Consider the following 19,331-nt stretch of genomic DNA (forward strand, 5'->3'; position numbering starts at 1 on the left):
TTTTTTCAGCCGCCGACAGTTTCACACGCTTATAAGTCGTCTAAAATTCGTTTGTCAAAAGTACAATTATTATTTAGTGTGAGAATTAAACGTGAAGTTAAATGTTTTGTGATAAGGACTTATCAAACTTTGGAACATCTTTGTAATCTACTGAGTTTTGGTGTCGCCGTAGTAAATTGGAGGTCAAGTGTGTCTCGAAATAAGGAAGGTAGGTGAATTCGGGTTAACTAATTGAAGTTAAATTAAGTCTGCATCTATTTGTTTTGTACTTGGTTTGCAGAAGAGATTGTCGATTGGATTTGGTGTGTCAATTATTGAGAGGAAGGATGAGTCGGCAACGCCGGAGTGTCAAGATAGATAAGAACAATGAGTCGTCGTCTGATGACGAGTGGGAGGAGGTTCCCGATTTGCCGTCACAGGAGGATCATCAGCAGCAAATTAGCGAGAGAATTCCAGAAAGTGGATTAGTCATTACAATCCCTCAGGTTGGAGGGCCCCTGAAGAAAGGTATAGTTTAGCGTTGTGTTACTGTGTCCTGTCTAACTTTTGGTTTTATTCTATTTCTTCATGTAGTGAACAAGTACGACCCTAGAGAGTTATTCAGGCTTCAGTTAAATCGGGAAGTTAAAGATCGTCAAGTTTCGTTGCACAAAGTGAGCGTTTTGTGCCACCTGGCAAGACTCGTTTTGCTCAACGACCTGCTTTGTTCTGACGAATTGAGAGCAATGGCCATGTCGCAGGTTGGGTGCAATTTATTTAACATACCATCATCAAATTTAGATAGAGACGACGCATATCTTGTACGAGTGTTGGGAATGGTGCGGAGAAAGTTTCGTCCCTGGTATTCTACCGCCGTTGAGCCAAATCATGATATGCTAGCAGAAACAAATTTTGACGATGTTGATACTCTGGACGGCATTGAACAAGTTTTGAAACAGTATTTTAACGAAGAGGAGTGTCTACGATACCTGAAGCCCTTTCATCGTGTGCTACTCGCCGTCCTTCTTCTGAGAGCAGCGGGATTCGAAGTCAGGTTGATTCACTCAATGCAACCTCTTCCACTTCGGCCTTCCTCTGACGAGTTGTTGAAGAAACCAGTGCAGCCAAAAGAAGATGAAGGCGACACAGGGATCACTCCTGCGAAGACAGATGCCAACGATGACGATCCTGACTACGACAGTGAGTCAGAAGCTAAGACCAAGAAGAAGAAGATAGGAAAGGGAGTAGCTGCAAAGAAGAAGAACAATGTGAAATCAAAAGATGTAGAACCGGGACCGAGTACTTCTTCCAAGAGTAAAGCTCGGAAGACACGACGGAGCTCTAGTGACCAAGAGGACAGAGATTTCGAGTCGCTCCTTAATCCAAAGAAGAATTCTCAGAGTAAGAAAATTACAAATTTCCTTCCAGTTGACGATTGGGTAGAGGTGTATATTCCAAGGCGCCAGCGATGGGTACCTATAGATCTTGAGAAGTATCAAGCTAGTCAGGATGCTCCATTTGAGGTAAGTTTGATCTGTACTCGTTATTGAATATTGAATAGTAATCTTAATCAATAACTCAAATAATTTTATTTTTTAAGGCAAAAGCATCAAAACCAATGCTGTATGTACTCGGAATAGATAACGATGGTAAAGTGAAAGACGTCACCAGACGTTATGTCAGTAAATGGCTTCAAATGGTTGTGAAGAGCAGAGCTGACAGTGACTGGTTTGATGAGACCCTTGAACCGTACCGAACCTTTGCCACCGCACGAGATACGTTGGAGGATGATTTGCTGGACAAGCTAGTAGCAAAAAGATCATATCCTGAAAATGTGTCAGAGTGAGTTCATAATTGTTCAATAAATTTAAATGGATTAACTGATACAAAATTTTTAAAATAACTTGTTTGCAGGTTAATCAACCACCCATTGTATGTGGCAGAAAAGCATCTAAAGAAGTTTGAGGTCATTTATCCTCCTAATCCTCATCCTGTTGGAGTCATCAAATGCATCCCGTTTTATCAACGTTCAGTTGTAACTACATTACACTCGAGAGAAGCCTGGCTAAAGGAAGCCAAAGTTGTGAAACTAGGTGAAGCCCCTTACAAGTTGGTCAAAGGTAGGCCGAAAATGGTAAAACAGGTAAATCGTAGTTACATATGTACCGTAAATTGTGCAGAAATCCATAATTATTTCAATAATTGAAATATAACTGGAATGAATAGAGTACTGGGTCATGGGCGTCTGTACCTAGAGATCAAGACTTGGAACTTTTTGGATATTGGCAAGTTACTGACTACATGCCTCCAGTAGCAAAGGATGGAAAAGTTCCACGAAGTGCATATGGGAACGTAGAACTGTACAAACCGGAAATGGTGCCAAAAGGAGCAGTCCATCTAGTTTGTAAGTTTAAAAAAATATAATATATAATAGCAGATTTACAGTTAGCATGCCTATACTTACTTTTATACCTTATGTGAATAGTACCAGGACTCGACAAGGTCGCTAAAAAGTTGGATATCGACTGTGCACCAGCCCTGACGGGATTTGAATTCAGTGGTATCTCTCGCCCAGTATTTGATGGGTTTGTGGTTTGTGAAGAGTTCAAAGAGATTCTTCTTGATGCTTGGAACCAGGTTGGAATACAAATAAATTATGATTCGCAATCGTAATACAGAAAATTTGACATTGATTCCTAAAATAATTATAGGACCAAGATGAACAAGTTAGGAAAGCAGAGGAAAAGCGCAGAGCTAGAGTCGTAGGAAACTGGCGAAGGCTATTTAGATTAGTTATTATTAAGATACGATTAGATAAAAAGTATAATTTGGGTGCTTATAGTTCCTCCGAATCTCGTGCTAATCAATCACAATCAAGTTCATTCAAATCTAACAACGTGACTAAGAGGGCTCCAGCGAAGCGAAAGAAAGAGACTTCTGCCACAAGGTCTTCGTCACCTCCTCCCAAGAAAGGAAGAAAGCTCAAGAAATGAACCGAATATTTTACAAAATAAGTTATAATAATATTTAATAACGACATGCATTTAATTGGGTATTAACTAAGTATTATTCAACCCGAGTGATTACGAAATTTAATTTGACAAGTACTTAGCTTAACCAATCATTCAATATAATTTTCTACTTTTTCAAATGACTACACCTTTTGTACAACTTACACCCTTGTAAGTTAACCGAACATATATGCCAAATAAAAATACGATATTATTTTTTAAGAACAATAATATCATACCATCGTAAATATAGTGGATAATTTATTTTATTAGCAAGATTTGGTTTGTTTTGTCGTACATTCATTGAGACTTAATAGCAGTAATGAAAAATTACGCTTATTTGTGTAAGTGATACTGATAGTGGTGGCATTTACGGCTGCAGCTATATTTTAGGCATTTTCTATTGTAATTATTCAAACGCAGCCAAAAAACATCTCAGTAAATAATATTCTAAAGCAACGGAATACATAGCTGGACTACAATCTCGCTTTTTTCATCAAACATACATTAATGGACTCCTCCCTCGGGTGACGACAACACATGATGATGATGATGCATTAAAACGAAACCGTAGATTAATAATTAGCAGAATAATTACGCTCTACGTACACAAGTAATAATAGCAGTAAGATGAAAACGGAAAGAAAATATCAACTTATTGGCATACAGTAAATTATACTTTATCCATACATACATTAGCGGACCTAGTAACGCTGTTATTGGATGTGTCGTGTGATTACACGTCGGATAAACACGTCCCAACAACAAGGAGAAGAGAAATGTTTTCAGTCATCATTCAAGTAGATTTTTGAGGAAAAAACACCTCAAACACATTCAGTTCATCAGCAGAGCAAGCAGAAGTCTAGAAATTTTTGTAAGACGAAAATATCTGTAATTTTACATACTAATGTTGGTGATATACACAATTATATCAAGCGAAAGAAGAGTTGACCGCATCCATGTCCACATTTAAGCATGCACCGACTGACTAGGAGAGAGTACAACAACGTTATGAAATACATGCATACACATAACCATAATCCGAAATAACCTGCTTCTTCTTCATATCAAGAAAGAAAAAAAACATAAAATAACATAAAAATGTCTTAACGCTCAATTTGGTCTCAGACAAGTTTGATAAATACATCAATCAGTTCAAAATAATAAAATGCACAATACAACGTATGTAGTAGGACCTCAGCTTATCAGCCGTAGTAATAAGCTTATCATGATAATTGCCAAAATAGCTACCTGCATAGATTAGAATTAGAATTAGAGCAACATGCTGACCAATTACTGATAATTTCAACTCAGCAGTTTAATCATTTGGTTTCAATTCGGGTTAATGATGATGATGATGGCTTTGTCGGTATTTAATGAAGGATTAATTCCTGGCAGTGATTATTGAATCATTTGCAGAGCTCCTGCACCTATTCCGTACCCTGGAAGAATCAACCACGAATTAGAATTTAGCACACAAATTTGAATAAATTGTGAATGAACAAAGTAGACTCACCAACTCCTTTAGGTCCGAAGCGTCTTGCATAGCAACCTTTGCAGTAAATATCTCCGTCAGGCCCGTCATTAGTATTGGTACTGAAAATGAATGAAATTAAATGAAAATGGTGCAACTTATTCATTTTAACTTTGTGTAACTAAATATTTTTCAAAAGAAACTCACCTATCCAAACTGCGTCGACAATCGCTGAAATGGTGAAACACATGTGATTATTAATTTTGCGATTTACGCATATATGCAAAATTTTCCAATTACTTACCTGCAGTAAAAGCACCTACGATGCCACACCTATGAAAATGAAAAATTATATTAAACATGGATGAAATTCGTTAAAATAACAATTTAAATACTCATGAACTACGTACCCTCCCTTTCGCGAGCATCTTCTCAGCCTCAAATACTTTCATGCCACACCTACCACAGCCTTCACCTTCGGGTGCCTTTTCTCCCTCAATGTTCCTACAAATTTGCGAAAATTAGTATTTTTTATTCACTGATGATAACCCTAGATCGTAAAATACGTACTGTGACAACGGGGCAGTGGATTCTCCAGTAACGGAGATCAAGGTGGGAGAGTAGCCGTACCCATAACTGGATGCACACAAATCATTAAAATTGATCCCGCAAAACTATATTCATTTACTGATTTGGGTTACCCTTTAGGTCCGAAATTTTTGCCGTAGCAAGCTTTGCAGTAAATTTCTCGGTCTGGACCATCGCAAGACAAAATCGAATCCAGGGGCCTTCGGCAGGACGCGCATGAAAAGCAAGTTTTATGCCATACCGAGCCCTTTGCCAGCATTTTCTCCGCCTCGTAGACGGCACCACCACAACGTGGACAGCTAATTAATTAATTTAAGATTATTGTTTTTTTCATCCACACGGCGTTTATTTAGCCTTATTTATTAATCAAAATAAAATGCTTACCCATCTCCTGGATTCGTCGGCTTGATTTTTGAGTAGTCCCTTGACGCAGCATAGCTTGGTAGAAAAAGAGAAATGAAGCCATGTCCCCTCCAAATAAGATTAGGTGAGAAGTTTAGATAATTATTAATACTAACCTTGGTCTCTGTGTGTCGTTTTCTTCGTTCCTACGCATTTACAGACAAAATATTATTTGTCCTCAAAATAATTTTTTTTATTTAAAGCGTGGCCAACTTACGGCATAACGTCAGTTTGTAGAAAGCCTGAACCGCATGCGAATCCATAACTGATTGCAAAATGAGAATTGTATTATAATCTATGGAATAACAATTTTGTGGTAAAAAGCAAAAATTTATATTTCTCACCCCTTTGGTCCATATTTCTTTCCGTAACAGGTTTTACTAAGAAAATTTTAAAAGAAAATTAGGCCTTCATTCACTTAATTACTTACTTACCTGTTAAAAAATAAGTTAAACAATTGTCTTAACTCTCCCCTTTTTCTCTTCATGTAATAAAACCGTCAACTCACCAATAGATTTCCTTATCGTGGCCGTTACAGGCATTGATCGAGTCTAGCGTTTTATTACACTCGCTGCAAGGACATTATTGTTTTTGAATTAAATTAAGTTTCAAGTTTAATGAGCATTCATTTAGTTTTACAAATAAAGATTCTTACCAGCATTTGAAGCATTTTCTGTGCCACAACTGAATTAAAGTGGAAGTTAGTCATGAACAAGCTCATTAATTTTAAGCATAAAATTAAAATTACGTACTCGACCCTTTGCTAGAACTTTCTCAGCTTCAAACACAGCTCCTCCACATCTAGGACAACTAAACAATTCATGAAGGATTATTATTTTTTCATCCACGCAGTGTTTATTTAGTCGCATTCATTCATAAAAATGAGACACTTACCCCTCGCCTTCTTCAGCCTATTTCAGTAAAAAAAAACACATTTAGCATACATATACATTGCCGAATTTTCGCATTTCATGCCAGCAAAAATGTATATTTTGCTTGCTTACCATGATGGTAGTTGTAGACGATATGAGATTCGGCTTATTGGACAAATACTGGTCACTAAAATTGAGACCATCAAAGATCATTAATTTAAAATTCAACTTGTAAAGTGGGTAAAAATTAGGTGAGTGTGTTTTCAAAATTGCGATTGCAATCTTATATTTTTGTTAAGCTACATTGGCATTGTCTTAATTGAAGCGACTTTTAAAATCGTAGGTAAGTGATATTTTTTACTTTGCGTTATATTTTGTGAATTATTAAAAAAAGTTAGCTCTTTTCTACGAGTTGCTTAATGTTGAATTAGTAGCCCAGGTCAGCAGCATAATTCATACAAAGTTCGGCTGCCCATTAGTTTTGCTAGATGATTTTGCATACCAGTAACCACAGCGGTTTGTCATCCCTCATTTCACGATTTGCAAAAACAAATCCTGCCTAAAGTTCAACTACATATTTTCATATTAATAAGCTATCCGTGTACAGTGAAAATCTGTAAAAGTTGTATGTAACTAAAAAAAACAGTAATATTTTATTGAAATTTTGTGGAACTTGTCCTACGTTAAAAATTCCTGAGCAGAAAGCCTTCAGAAAATTGAGTTTGCTAAATATTTTTACGATTGAAACGTCTACTGACATATAAATCAGATCAAGATGACTAGTGTATCAGGATTGTTTGAGTGGATTGAGAGGGTCAATTGTGTTATCTTACTCTCCATCATCTGTGGTTAGTGTTGCACCAAAATACCCCTTCGGACCGAAATGCTTGCCATAGCACACTGTAAGAAGCGAAGCAAAAGTTTAGAATTGTGAACAGAATTTTCAAAGTACCCGTTTTGGAGTGACTCGTCGCTCTGCAAAATACCCGCTCCCAACCCAAACCCATAGCCACAAGGTCCGAAACGCTTGCCGTAACATACTACACAATTTCAGTACAAAATAGTTAAGACTATTTGAAAAAATTGGTAAAAATACATAATATTGACAAACACTATAGATTGGAAATTAACAGAATTGCACGAACAATTAAATATTTCTATTCTGACCAATTATGAATGAAAAATCTCTCTGAAAATCATGTCATTTTGCTCACCCTTGCAATAAATGTCGCGATCTGGGCCGTCACAATGCGAGGTGGAGTCTAAAAATTTGCTGCATGCCCGACACTTGAAGCAAGTCTTATGGAAAACCTAAAATAATTTTGAAAAAAAACGTTAAGAAGTTCGACCACATAAAAAATTTCATTAACTTACTCGTCCTTTCGCCAGCATTTTCTCCGCTTCATAAACCGCTCCTCCACACCGAGGACAACTAAAAAAATCATTAAAAATTAGTGTTTTTTAGTCGCTTCGTCTTCAGTCACTTACCCTTCGCCCTCCTTAGCCTGGATGCAGGAGGTGTTTGGAGCCTGCCATGAGTTTGCAGCACTAACACTGTCAATATTACAAGAGAGTCAATTTTCACGCTAATTTTAGTATGTTGGCAGATAATTTAAGGTCTAGACATTCATACACTCATTCATACTCTTGAAAGCGATCAGCACTTTTTACACAAAGAGGGTTGATTTCATGAAAGTAGATCAAAAAGCAGAAACATGAATGAATCTTGTAATGGATGATTTATTCTGGGATTTCTATTCTGCTGCAAATGAAATTGTAGTACATGCGGGATAAATTCTCTCATAAATCTGTATACAGTCATTATTAATCATCACTATACCACTGTTAACCCATAACAATGAATACTGATTTTCATGATGGACGGAAGGAGGACAAGTGTTGATTCAGGGTTCATGTGAATTACAAATCTAATGTGTGTACATGCATACTATGAAAACGGAGTTACGAACTCATCTATTAATTTTTCTAAATGGTGACTGAAAATCGATCTGATGAGGTCAAAGTTGTGGAGATAATGTGGAAATCTGCTTGAACTGCGTACACTTTTTAGGTACGCAGGTAATAGGAGGACCAGTACGTTTTTCAGTATAATAAACATCAATGAGAAAGTTTTTTTTAGGTTAGAGTAAAGAAGCTTATTCGAGTAATTGAATTGAACGCAATCATGTTGACCAATATTTACTAGCACATTCATCTTTTAGAACTAGAAACATCAAGATATGTAAAAGTGAATAAAAACCCAAAATGCTGAGCACCAAAACGTATCCTGGAAAATTATTTGCAACACTAAAGGAGATTAAGATATTTTTTGTCAAGATCTCTTAATTGCCACATTCCATCCGCATCCAATGAAGTATTTAAAATATTGGTCATCGAAATACATACACCGTCTAAATTTCATTAATGGGTGAGTTAACAGTATAATCATTAGCAGTAAACCAAACACCTTGGCTGAAAAAATCTTAAAACAAAAACTTAAGTCTTGCAATTATTACGACAACGGCTTAAATAAAATACATAGATAATTGTCTTAATGGGTAAGTTTGAGAAAAAGTTAATAATTAAAAACTACGATTATCCTGACTCAATTTGATAACAACACTTGTCAATTTAATTTAGTACGTAATTTCAATTTTCAGCTCAGCGTTTTAAGCGTCTGAACAAATAGTATTGAATTCATGCAAAAATAGGATTCACATGAAAAGTAGTTTATTTTTGTCCATTTTAACCACGTGCACAGTAAAACCTTACAAAATATTTATAATTATTAAATACGTATAGCTTTTCTAGGATGGTTGATTCAATTTTCTTTGCTAGACCATGCATACATAAAACCTGAGACCAGACTACATATTATGAAAGAAATAACATTACGCAAAATGTCACTCACTCATTTTCTTGTACACAAAATTATGGAAAATACTGAGATAAAACGTGAAACAATGTCTCACCGAATAGTGCAGTGCGAAATTCCATCTTTTTGCGCACCTACATTGTCGCAAAAATAGTATACGGTATATTTAAAGCCTGCTTAATGAGTAATACTTCCATTGACATTTTTTGCATATAGAGCAACTTAATTTTATCCAAACGTCTATAATTGTAGCGAAAAATCTATCCATTTTGCCTCATAAAAACTATGCTAATCATTCTGATTGATCTCTGCAGAAGTAAAAGTTTTGATTATATACGAAAAATTTGGAATATTTTATTACCAGTACTGCCAAAACCTATTAATTTTAATTACACACAAAGATGATAAAGATGATAAAGAATGTAAAAATAGAAGATTGGAGGGAACAGGAAAATAGGACAGAATGTGTAGAAAGAACGTGCAGTTCACGTAGAAAATTTTTTTTTACAACGTTGACTAACACTATGTTATGAAGATGCAAGTGCCATCGGAAAAACTAAACCTACCCGACCGACACTATGTCACTGTAGTATCTTTGTTTGTTGCCTAATGAAACGAGTGACAAAAGTTAATTGCACCCCATCCGAACCTCGTTTGAGGTCTTTAAATAATTAAAAATACTGACTTCAACATTCAGTTGGAACGATGATTAACTGACAAAAAATATTTGAGCGCACCGACTTTCGAAAACTTGACAGAAATAAATTATACTCTTCTCGGTAACATTCCTCGCAAACGTGACGACGTGTCGTCCCACTTTTAACAAGGGACAAGCGGTGAAAAATTGGACATGGGATTACACAATGCAAAAAAATATAATACGTAAAAATCGTGAAAAGTTGTGCTGTGTATTGTTCCTATAAATCCAAATGATCAGAAACTTATAACTCCCGAATTTCTAACATATTGCAGGACTTGTACTTTTGCAATTAAACATTATCGCATATCACACAATAGAGACAATTACAATTCCATTAAAGGGAAGCACTGTGGACATAATCCTTGAAGCACGGCAACAAATAAATTCCAATGGATAACTCAGCATTTTAGGTTTTACATTAATTTTTAAGAAAACGTAGTTGGAAATAATGCGTAGTATTTAGTATTATGTGTGTGAGCACGATGTTAGACACAAGGCGAAATTAGTGTTCAATGTAGCATGTGTAGCTGACTGTTCCTAAGATAAGGTAATAACTAAATATACGGAATGAATGGCATAGCAGCAGTGGCAGCAGAAAGTAGGTGACTGACGTTAATCCTAAGTATAAAAGTTAGCAGAATCAGAAAGGTGCATATGTAGCTGGGAGAAAAGCTATTAAGTAAATCAATTCACTGCTACAATTAACAAATACGACGCACTCAAATCAGTATTAATCATCATCCCCCATTCCCCTGCAGTCTACTCTTCTTAATATTCTGTGTATCTCTCCTTTTCAATTTACTTAATTGAGTAAATGCTGGCTGGAGCTGTCTCAAATCTCATCTAACCCAGTCAACCAGAGGAAAATGAGACTTTCTCAGATTTCCCTACTTGCTATACATACAATTTCCCAATACAAAAGTTCACCTTCTCTTTGGTGTCATGTTACTGCAATGCTTTCAAACCTCAGTTTCATCGTGTTTGGTGGAGAGATTGACAGAAAAAATAACAAGCATCATGTAGTTCCTACCTTCCTTCCTGAGATTGTTCACCCGTGTCCATGGACAGACATCCGGCACCACCACCGAATCCATACCTGTAAAGTATCACGTAGTCTTACATTTATCTGAGGTTGCATATAATTCGGTCAATCGAGTACGCACCCCTTAGGTCCAAACTGCCTGGCATGGCACACTTTGCAAAACAACTCTCCCTCGTGCTCGGCACAGTTTGTGGAATCCAACATCTTGTTGCACATTCCTGAAATGCAATTTTTATTAATCAAGTGGTTGCTGCGTCTCCTAATCGATACAAATTAGCTCAAAAGCTTTAAATTTACCACATTTGAAGCATGTCTTGTGCCATTTGTGACCACCGGCAAGACGCTCCTCGGCAGCATATACAGACCTTCCGCACTTGGGGCATTTTGCGTTATCTGGAGGCTTGAGTGGCATGTCGAAAGCTGTGAAAAACATTCATATATCAATTTCCTGCAACGAGTCGTGTCATGTTTTGTCTTTGTTTTGTGTAAACATTTATGAATTTTATGAGATGCACTTTATCATTTTTCAGGTGTACAAGATACGTCAGTTATGTTGCGTCAGTAAAAGTTGGAATACTCCAACTGCTGGTGAGATGGATGTAAAAGATAGCGATCCGATGATGGGACATTAAGAAGTGAGACATAATAAACACAGAGAGAAGTAGAGAACCGATAACAAAATGGATCGGTTTCAGACTGAATTACTGCATGCTTGCATGTTCTGTCAGACAGGAAAGACTCGTAGCAGACTGACATGGATAGATATGCATATCGTGAAGGAAATCTTTTATTTGTATTGCATTGATGTAGGGAAATTCAATGGGACGACGATGAGCGACTTTGGTGCAGGACAGTTATGTCGTGTGGGGAGGAGGAAGATGTGAAAGATTTAATATCGTGTTCCCTTTTACCAAATCAGGAAACTCAGGGCCACTTGCCAAATTTTGTTGCTAAAATTAACATCGTGATTCATGCAGGTGCGGGAGATGTTTCCTTCCTCAAACAACTTTGTTAAGAAGAGGGGAGGATAATTTCTCGAGAGGTGAAATCCTCGTCTCGCGTGATGTCTACCCAGGAGTCTACCTTGAAATGAAACTGGAGCATCATCGACAGTTTAATACTCAGCCGGAATATTCGAAATTTGTTTGCAAAGGGAGCCTCGTTTCACGAGGAACAGCCGCTGTTGACAAGTCGATATCATAAAACCGTGGGTGGGGTGACTTTTTCCATTATCCAATCATGAACTCTTAAGTGTTGTTCCACAACAAACGGATCATAAAGCTGTGTTATTTTGGCTCAAGGAGTGATATGGGTCGACCCGTTGTTCATGTAAATAAGGACAGAGCTTCATCTGTCGTGGGAAAATGCCAGATTTCGTAGATTTGCAATAACATTTTTGTACTAACGCTTGAAATGAAAGGATGCACACACGTTTGTGCAGTGAAAACTGAAACTATGTAAATATGTGCAACATCGGATCTCAAAATCTCGTCCAGATTACCTTCTCATTCAAGTTTGTTTAGGAGAGAGATTATGAACTAGAAACCTGCATTGCATTAATTCTTTGCCTTCAGACCGTGTAATCTTTTTCAGGTTAAAAGCAGTATGACGGACCGACCGATCACTCATTTTCAGAGCAGTGAAGAATTAATGTGGTTCTTGAACTTTTCCGGTTCCTGCACAGTTTTTGTGGTTATTTGTATCTAGTTTGAGAAGAAAGTTTAATACCATTGAGGTCATATTATACGTGTAAGTTGCACTGGTGATAATGTCTCATTTACAAGTGACGTGGTCCAGACTGGACGGATAACAGTGTTTTTATGTGTTTCTGATCTTGAGCCAACATTTTAAAAATAAGTTGTCATTGTTGTTTTAAATTCAGAATGACTCGAATGAATGCCCAACCTACTCAAAAGTCACACCTCGTGTCAAAAGTGTAACATTTTTCCTTGAAATGTATAGCAATCTTAAATTTCTTACGATACATGATACGAACAATGCTTTTGGAAAATGTTGCTAAATCCAGGTGAATTTCTCTTCTTTTTTCTATTCCGTCTATAAAAGGAGTCATTTTCCAAATTTAAGATTCTCCCAAATTTCAACGAGAAGAATGCGATAAAAACCTGCCAATTTATTGTGTTATGCTAAACCTTTTTTTCCCATTTTTCGTGGTCTCCAGGGAGCCTCTGAGAGTGAGTACAATTCCCCGGTTTGTCCCGTAAAAAAACCTGGTTCGTGTCACCACCACGGATTGGCATTCAGCAACAAATGTTTCAGTGGCAAACGGTCTATTTCCTGCTTGGTTGAGACCAGGGAACAAGTCACCGTGTGTAGAAAACCAACTCATCCTGAATTTAGCAACTGCAGTCGTATGCATAGCCCACAGCGCACGTTAAGAGAGAGAAGGCAATCCGAGAGATCAGATCATCATGGCTAATTTTAACCCACTCCCTCTCACTTCGAATCTCTTCCAGGTCTTTTTATGGAACGCCATGCACACATAGTATCCTCCATCATCAGTATCGCCTTGATGACTGCATCCCCTTCTCCCAATCGGGATTATTTCTCTACCAGTAGTTGTAGTAATGGTAGTAGTTTTCTATTAAAATGTGGAAATAATGAAATCCTAAATGTAGTAGAATCCGTAGACTCAAGTTGGTCAAGTAGCCTGTCCCTTCAACTTATTGTGTATGCATTTGAGCTACCTCCGGGTCACAAATTTTTCACTATAAATGGCTTTGAGCAAGAATTCGGTGACTTGAGGTATGTCGTAATGCATCTTAATAAATATCCTGCATATGTAAGGAATTAGATCATCGTACGTAAATTGGCCAAATGCCCTGGCATCTTCAGTCTGTAGATTTTTCGTGACGATAAATTTCAAACCAGGTGAAATGTTTTCCCAATCAACCTTGAATTTTGAGCTAAATTGTCGAAAGATTTTTCACTTCCGTGCGGAAACAAGGCTATCTAACAGTTCTAAACTGTTGGTAAAGTATTGGTTTTAAAAACCCCTTTATATTCTTACGAGAATTTTTTGAATTGTAGGTAATGGACCTGCCTAACAATTACACTTTGTCCATCTCAAAATGATCAATTATTATCCGTAATAAATCCTCACAGAAAAATTAGCTAAGACGAACAATGAGAACTTTTGTACTTACCGAGAGTTGCGATCCGAACACAAAGACAACGAGAGGTTCACCACAAACTAAAAAAGCGTGTGGAGCACAAGACACTAACCGAGTCACTGCGGAACGGTCTGAATCACTTAGCGCATAAAAATGCTAGTTGTAGGATCTCTTTAGTTTTGTTGAAAATTTTGCGCACGGCTCCCCGAACTGGGAATAGACGTCGTCGTCCCACGTTTTCGCTGATAACACCATCGCACTCACCTACGTGTCCTATACTCTACCGACTACCACGCTCCGAACTGTTCGAAAAGTCGAGAGCCCACGATGGCTTCATGATCAGTGCTCTCACAAATTGTGTCCTTAATTTTTCTCATGCAGAATAATATCGCCAACACGTTCGTCGTCGCGTGTCTCACTCAAAAATCAAATCCAAGTCTTACCATTATTTTCACATATCAAACATCAAATGATGGTTGGATGTTCCAGAGCTCGAATAGTACTGTACCAACATTGTATGGGACAACTCGTGCTCGGAATTGTGGGTGAAAGCACGTTTTTTTTTACATTCACACTTACACTTACCTATACACTTACCACCAAGGAATGGCACACACCCACAATTGCAAAGCTTATCATCCTCGTTCTGAAACATTACTCAGTATCTTCGCCTCCACTTCGACTAAGGCCACGGTAATCTGTTGCTGAGATGTGGCGGACATATATTTTTTATCTCTGCCACTGCTTAAACAGATCTAAACAACGGCATCATACACCTCATACGATAACAAGAAACCGTCTCATGCATACCGTCGCCTTCGCATGCCAGCCATAATTTCCGAACTCCTGTCAATACCTGAAAAACCTTGATGGCAACCTTGTATCGTGTATGAAATTATTTTTTTACGTTTACTTACGCAAAGAAAGACGGGCGAATTATTAGTTTAAATAATTTCGTAAAAGCGATTTCAGGCCATTTTACCAACATCGTGGGAGTCGGGGGACAATAATAGAACTTGAGTAAACAGTTTATGTGCTGTTATTATATAACTGTTGTCATTTCTAGATTAGCGAATGTCGTCCCATGGACAAGCGTTGTTGAATTGACGCCCACACGATAAATAAACGGAGGAGACAACCGTGTTGTCAATATAGTTACTTTTTTTCAGGAGAAATACTACGATGGCAAGGAGTGATTTGCCAACTAAATAGTGCATCCACAAATCTGTTTTGAGCATGAGCATTTTTATTTACAGTGACGACGAAAAGGTCGGTAGGGCGAGGAAATAGTAGTCACAAAATATTAAAAGTTTTGTACTTGTCTGGAGCTGGAAGAAGAGAGAGTTCTTGCTTCGGATGTGTATTTTTAACTTGTATTGCATTGAATTCCACACCGAAAATAGGGCTTACTAATGCAACTCATTTTTATCTCGATTCTATCACGTTTTAAGAAATCAACAACATAAACTCATCTTATTCTTAATGATAACTTTGCGCATGGCGTGGTACGTGTGTGTGTGCAGTATAGGCATGCAAGGCCGTTGACAATTTGTGCGATAACAACGTGAATGTCATGCATGAGAATTTGATTGACAAAGCTGTTGAGCTTTCTGCAACATTTCAGCAACAGTAGACGTAACAAAACATACTGTCTTAAAAGTCGTCACACTATTGCATAATTTAATTAGTCTGGTATGTATCAATGTCAAAGTGGTCTCCAGTAGTGGAGGAATCTATGCATGCAATTTATAACAATTTAGCAATTTTTAGTATGCCATATTTTATTGCACATGTCTAAATAGTTGTAACATATTTTTGTGACAACTTCACTAAATTATTCTAAACTTTAAAATGAGTTATAATTTAAACTGCCATGAATTAAAAGTAATCTAAATGACAGTAAAAGAATCTTTTTACATGAAATAAATCCAAAACAGTCAATAAAATGACTTCAACAAAATAAATAAGTAAATAAAAATATTAACAACAATGGAAGAATAATAGAAAATCGACTTTATCAATCCAATTATCATTATGAAGTCGTGTAGTTTAAGATCCATACTTTATACGAAGAACATCGAATAGCGTTTGGCCAAGTCGGGATGAATTGTCAACTTTTCGGCGAGATCGACCAAGTCAGCCTTCTCACTGCAAAAAAACACAAATTTCGTGAAAATTTGCAACTAAATAAATACACGCAGAAAAGATTTCGACTAAGTATGAAGCAGAAGAAGCTTTTACTCACCCCTCCCTCTCGAGAAGATGTTGAGCTCGGTAAGCCACCAAATTTTCCACAAACGCTGTATCATTACGAATCGTAACGATTTCCACATTCTCAATTACTGCGTCGTAAAATTTATAACGCAGTAATTGAGAATGTAGAAATCGTATCGTCCGACCAGACAGCTGCCGCCGCCGCGAAGAAGAGGAAAGATGCTCAGGTGTTGAAAGCGGCGAAGGAAGGGCGCGAGATGGCTGGGCTCCCCGACCGAATGCTGCCCATCATCTGGAAGGAATTTGAGACCCAGTGCCAGGCCACGCTTAGAGCCACGACTCCCTTCGATGGGAAAAAGAACGTCTACACAGCCAGACGTCTACAACTTCCGAATGGGGACGCCTTCACGGCCACTTTCGACATGGACGATCCAGATGACCCGGACAAACGGAGGCGATTTCGAGTCACGATAAAACTTTGATGCGCGTGGGATAAGCTCGGTTGGTTTCGAAGAACTTCCTTTTCTCTGTAAAAACAAGACAAAATAATAAATATCGTAACTTTTTAGCTATCAATTTTATACGATGCTCAAATCTTAATTAAAAAATCGAGGATTTCTTACCGCTTGGTCGATTGCCTTGAAACGAGCCACTGGCTCGATGGCAACGCCTTTGATCATAGCGCTCGTGAGCTTGGGTTCCATTTTTCTGCGATACGGCTGCGTGATGATCATGCACAGCTCGAGTGGAACGTAGTTCGTCATGTTCTTATTCCCAATATGCACCACGGGCCATTTGGGGAAGCGAATGGTCGTGTTCTTGAATTTTTGCATGTATTGGACAATGTTGATTGACCTTGTGATGCCCTTTTCGTCTGTCATGTTGAACTCGTAATTTTCCGCGGACCGCAAGATCAGCCCATTCGCCGTGAATTGGTGGTACTTCTCGTAGACACCTTTCTGATTGCAACGTCCTGTTCCATATTTGATGAGTTTGCCTTGCACACAAAAAGAATCCACTGTAAGACTACGTTCTGCAATTATTATTATCACCTTACCTCTCAAAGCTTCCGAGACCACATCAATCGTTCGGTCGTCCCAACAAACAAGGTCGAGCGAGTCATCCTTGTGCAACTTTAAAACACTGCGAGCAAACTCTGCAAGTGGCGTTTGTTTATAGAACGCCTTGGTCGCCACTGCAAAATAAACAAGAGTTCCATATCAAGCAGTCGAAATTAATTAAGTGGATCGTCCTTACAATCAATATTGAGAGTAGCAGTATTTTCGGATCCGAGGCACAACGACTGATAGTGGCCGTGCAGCAACTCCAACATTGAATCCAGCGGATGTCTGTTCTGTGGGAAAGGATTGAAGAAGCTGCGGTTGCAGCTGATGAAGTGCATTGATGGGGGACGTCGAGGCCTTGGATCACATCCTGAGGCTGGACAACCTGTTTGCCCCTCTCCAGCCCTGATCCAAGAAACTCGATCACCGAGTTGGTGGCAACTGTCGCGACCACTAAGAAATTAATGAAGAGAGGAAATTACTTTTACATTAGCACACAAATCGATGAATGAATTAGAATTTCAAAAACGTTGGGTGTTCAAGTTTTAATTTGTTAGACATGCTTTTTTTACTTACGTTTTATCGTGACTCGAAATCGCCTCCGTTTGTCCGGGTCGTCTGGATCATCCATGTCAAAAGTGGCCGTGAAGGCGTCCCCATTCGGAAGTTGTAGACGTCTGGCTGTGTAGACGTTCTTTTTCCCATCGAAGGGAGTCGTGGCTCTAAGCGTGGCCTGGCACTGGGTCTCAAATTCCTTCCAGATGATGGGCAGCATTCGGTCGGGGAGCCCAGCCATCTCGCGCCCTTCCTTCGCCGCTTTCAACACCTGAGCATCTTTCCTCTTCTTCGCGGCGGCGGCAGCTGTCTGGTCGGACGATACGATTTTCCACATTCTCAATTACTGCGTCGTAAGCGTTTGGGGAAAGTTTCGTTCGAAGGTGACCTGGAATACAAGAGAAAAGAAAAATACCTCAATATTATAAGTAAATTAATTAATAAGCCAATTAGAAACATAATTAGATTAATTAATTTAAAGTTTCAACTAATTCGAACTTACGGGATAGTGATTCACCACGATTGAAATCTTTTTCACGTCGAGTCGAGGCTCGCCTTTCACGCGGAGTGGTCGGGCCTCAGTGAGCGGGAGGTGTGGCCGCTTCTTCACTGGCGACGACATCCTCACGTCGTCCATCTGCTTCGTGAGTTCTTTCACTCTGTCAGCCATCTGAAAACGACACCCACAAAATCAATTAAATTCCTCTCTCTCTTGCAATCAATCAACTAGTCTAAAAAAATGAGATTTCTTTCAAAAATCAATCAATCCCTTCCTCCTCTAGGTAATAAGAGCTAAAACTAAAATTGAATCTAAGAACTAAGAACCATACCCATAAATCTTTCTGTTCCACAATCAGTCTCAAAAAAAAACTCACCTTGATCTGACCTTTAGAAATTAACTCACCCTTTCTTCTCTTCCCATCAAAAAGTGAAGAAATACCATCACTCACCTTGTTCAGTAGAATTCTGTGTGGGGTGGAGACTTGGTGGATTGGAAATATAAGTTCGAAAACTGTTGGTCAACTTCTCAGAACTTTGAAGTCGGAGAAATGTAGAGGACGATCCGCACAGGAAGGAATATGGGAAGAGAGTGAGGCAAGAGAAGGGAAAAGCAGACGACGCTCTCGAATCTTCTCCGTGCTCGCTGTCCAGTCTTGACCGTTAGGCATTTTTTTAATTCGTCGGTGGTAGTGGTGGTGGTGGTCGGCGTGTCTGTCTATAGTCTCAAGTGGCCTCACATGGAAGAGTATGGAACAATGAGTTTTCGCATTTGCTGGTTTTAGACACATTTTTAATTTACACACTTTTTTTTATTCTACTTCACCATGATTCAAAAATAACTAAGAAAAAGTAGCAAATCTCTCCACATGGTGTGACTTTTATCTGTATGTAAGAATTGCATGAACCGTTTAGATGACATTATC

At 38.3% G+C, this 19,331-nt stretch overlaps 3 protein-coding genes across 6 annotated transcripts; 1 reads left to right on the forward strand and 2 right to left on the reverse strand.

Annotated features, from left to right (window-relative positions):
- Positions 1 to 13: 13 nt before the first annotated feature.
- On the forward strand, positions 14 to 3,802 carry LOC110850628 (DNA repair protein complementing XP-C cells homolog). The gene is made up of 8 exons (XM_022098092.2): positions 14 to 208; positions 281 to 507; positions 574 to 1,502; positions 1,580 to 1,821; positions 1,894 to 2,122; positions 2,206 to 2,383; positions 2,465 to 2,616; positions 2,691 to 3,802. Exons 2-8 carry the CDS (start codon positions 327 to 329, stop codon positions 2,970 to 2,972), a joined length of 2,193 nt encoding a protein of 730 aa, XP_021953784.1. The 5' UTR covers positions 14 to 208; positions 281 to 326; the 3' UTR covers positions 2,973 to 3,802.
- Positions 3,239 to 14,246, reverse strand: LOC110850629 (muscle LIM protein Mlp84B). Of its 3 annotated transcripts, XM_035852639.1 has the most exons (25): positions 14,108 to 14,246; positions 11,241 to 11,363; positions 11,065 to 11,161; positions 10,932 to 10,997; positions 9,299 to 9,335; positions 7,815 to 7,880; positions 7,701 to 7,758; positions 7,541 to 7,637; positions 7,279 to 7,366; positions 6,459 to 6,513; positions 6,349 to 6,365; positions 6,207 to 6,264; positions 6,110 to 6,138; positions 5,963 to 6,025; positions 5,799 to 5,834; positions 5,672 to 5,719; positions 5,571 to 5,600; positions 5,437 to 5,490; positions 5,166 to 5,351; positions 5,035 to 5,100; positions 4,875 to 4,968; positions 4,769 to 4,797; positions 4,672 to 4,695; positions 4,507 to 4,586; positions 3,241 to 4,432 (listed from the first exon to the last, which is right to left on the reverse strand). In XM_035852639.1, exons 2-25 carry the CDS (start codon positions 11,298 to 11,300, stop codon positions 4,392 to 4,394), a joined length of 1,479 nt encoding a protein of 492 aa, XP_035708532.1. In that variant the 5' UTR covers positions 11,301 to 11,363; positions 14,108 to 14,246; the 3' UTR covers positions 3,241 to 4,391. The 3 variants fall into 3 exon arrangements, with proteins under 3 accessions (XP_021953785.1, XP_021953787.1, XP_035708532.1); XM_022098093.2 differs by lacking the exon at positions 9,299 to 9,335 and having other exon boundaries at positions 3,239 to 4,432; positions 14,108 to 14,245; XM_022098095.2 differs by lacking the exons at positions 7,279 to 7,366; positions 9,299 to 9,335 and adding an exon at positions 7,160 to 7,226 and having other exon boundaries at positions 3,239 to 4,432; positions 14,108 to 14,244.
- A 159-nt stretch (positions 14,247 to 14,405) lies between these two features.
- Positions 14,406 to 19,005, reverse strand: LOC110851464 (protein argonaute-1-like). 2 transcript variants are annotated; one of them, XM_035852642.1, is made up of 8 exons: positions 18,858 to 19,005; positions 18,410 to 18,577; positions 17,929 to 18,295; positions 17,546 to 17,805; positions 17,346 to 17,483; positions 16,912 to 17,285; positions 16,320 to 16,815; positions 14,406 to 16,222 (listed from the first exon to the last, which is right to left on the reverse strand). In XM_035852642.1, exons 4-7 carry the CDS (start codon positions 17,688 to 17,690, stop codon positions 16,669 to 16,671), a joined length of 804 nt encoding a protein of 267 aa, XP_035708535.1. In that variant the 5' UTR covers positions 17,691 to 17,805; positions 17,929 to 18,295; positions 18,410 to 18,577; positions 18,858 to 19,005; the 3' UTR covers positions 14,406 to 16,222; positions 16,320 to 16,668. The 2 variants fall into 2 exon arrangements, with proteins under 2 accessions (XP_035708535.1, XP_035708536.1); XM_035852643.1 differs by lacking the exons at positions 17,929 to 18,295; positions 18,410 to 18,577; positions 18,858 to 19,005 and having other exon boundaries at positions 17,546 to 17,910.
- Positions 19,006 to 19,331: the final 326 nt, after the last annotated feature.

Source organism: Folsomia candida, unplaced genomic scaffold (genome assembly GCF_002217175.1).
Source record: "Folsomia candida strain VU population unplaced genomic scaffold, ASM221717v1 Fcan01_Sc006, whole genome shotgun sequence".
NCBI lineage: Eukaryota > Metazoa > Arthropoda > Collembola > Entomobryomorpha > Isotomidae > Folsomia > Folsomia candida.

Excerpts from the sequence above, each read along its gene's own strand:
- LOC110851464 (XM_035852642.1), bottom strand. The coding sequence starts at position 17,690 with ATGCACTTCATCAGCTGCAACCGCAGCTTCTTCAATCCTTTCCCACAG. Across the intron at positions 17,484-17,545 it reads TGCTACTCTCAATATTGATT|TGGCGACCAAGGCGTTCTAT; the intron begins GTAAGGACGATC and ends TTTATTTTGCAG. Across the intron at positions 16,816-16,911 it reads TCAAGGCAATCGACCAAGCG|AGAAAAGGAAGTTCTTCGAA; the intron begins GTAAGAAATCCT and ends TTGTTTTTACAG.
- LOC110850628 (XM_022098092.2), top strand. The coding sequence starts at position 327 with ATGAGTCGGCAACGCCGGAGTGTCAAGATAGATAAGAACAATGAGTCG. Across the intron at positions 508-573 it reads TGGAGGGCCCCTGAAGAAAG|TGAACAAGTACGACCCTAGA; the intron begins GTATAGTTTAGC and ends TTCTTCATGTAG. Across the intron at positions 2,123-2,205 it reads GGCCGAAAATGGTAAAACAG|AGTACTGGGTCATGGGCGTC; the intron begins GTAAATCGTAGT and ends TGGAATGAATAG.
- LOC110850629 (XM_022098093.2), bottom strand. The coding sequence starts at position 11,355 with ATGCCACTCAAGCCTCCAGATAACGCAAAATGCCCCAAGTGCGGAAGG. Across the intron at positions 6,139-6,206 it reads AAGTTCTAGCAAAGGGTCGA|TTGTGGCACAGAAAATGCTT; the intron begins GTACGTAATTTT and ends ACTTTAATTCAG. Across the intron at positions 5,352-5,436 it reads CCGACGAATCCAGGAGATGG|CTGTCCACGTTGTGGTGGTG; the intron begins GTAAGCATTTTA and ends TTAATTAATTAG.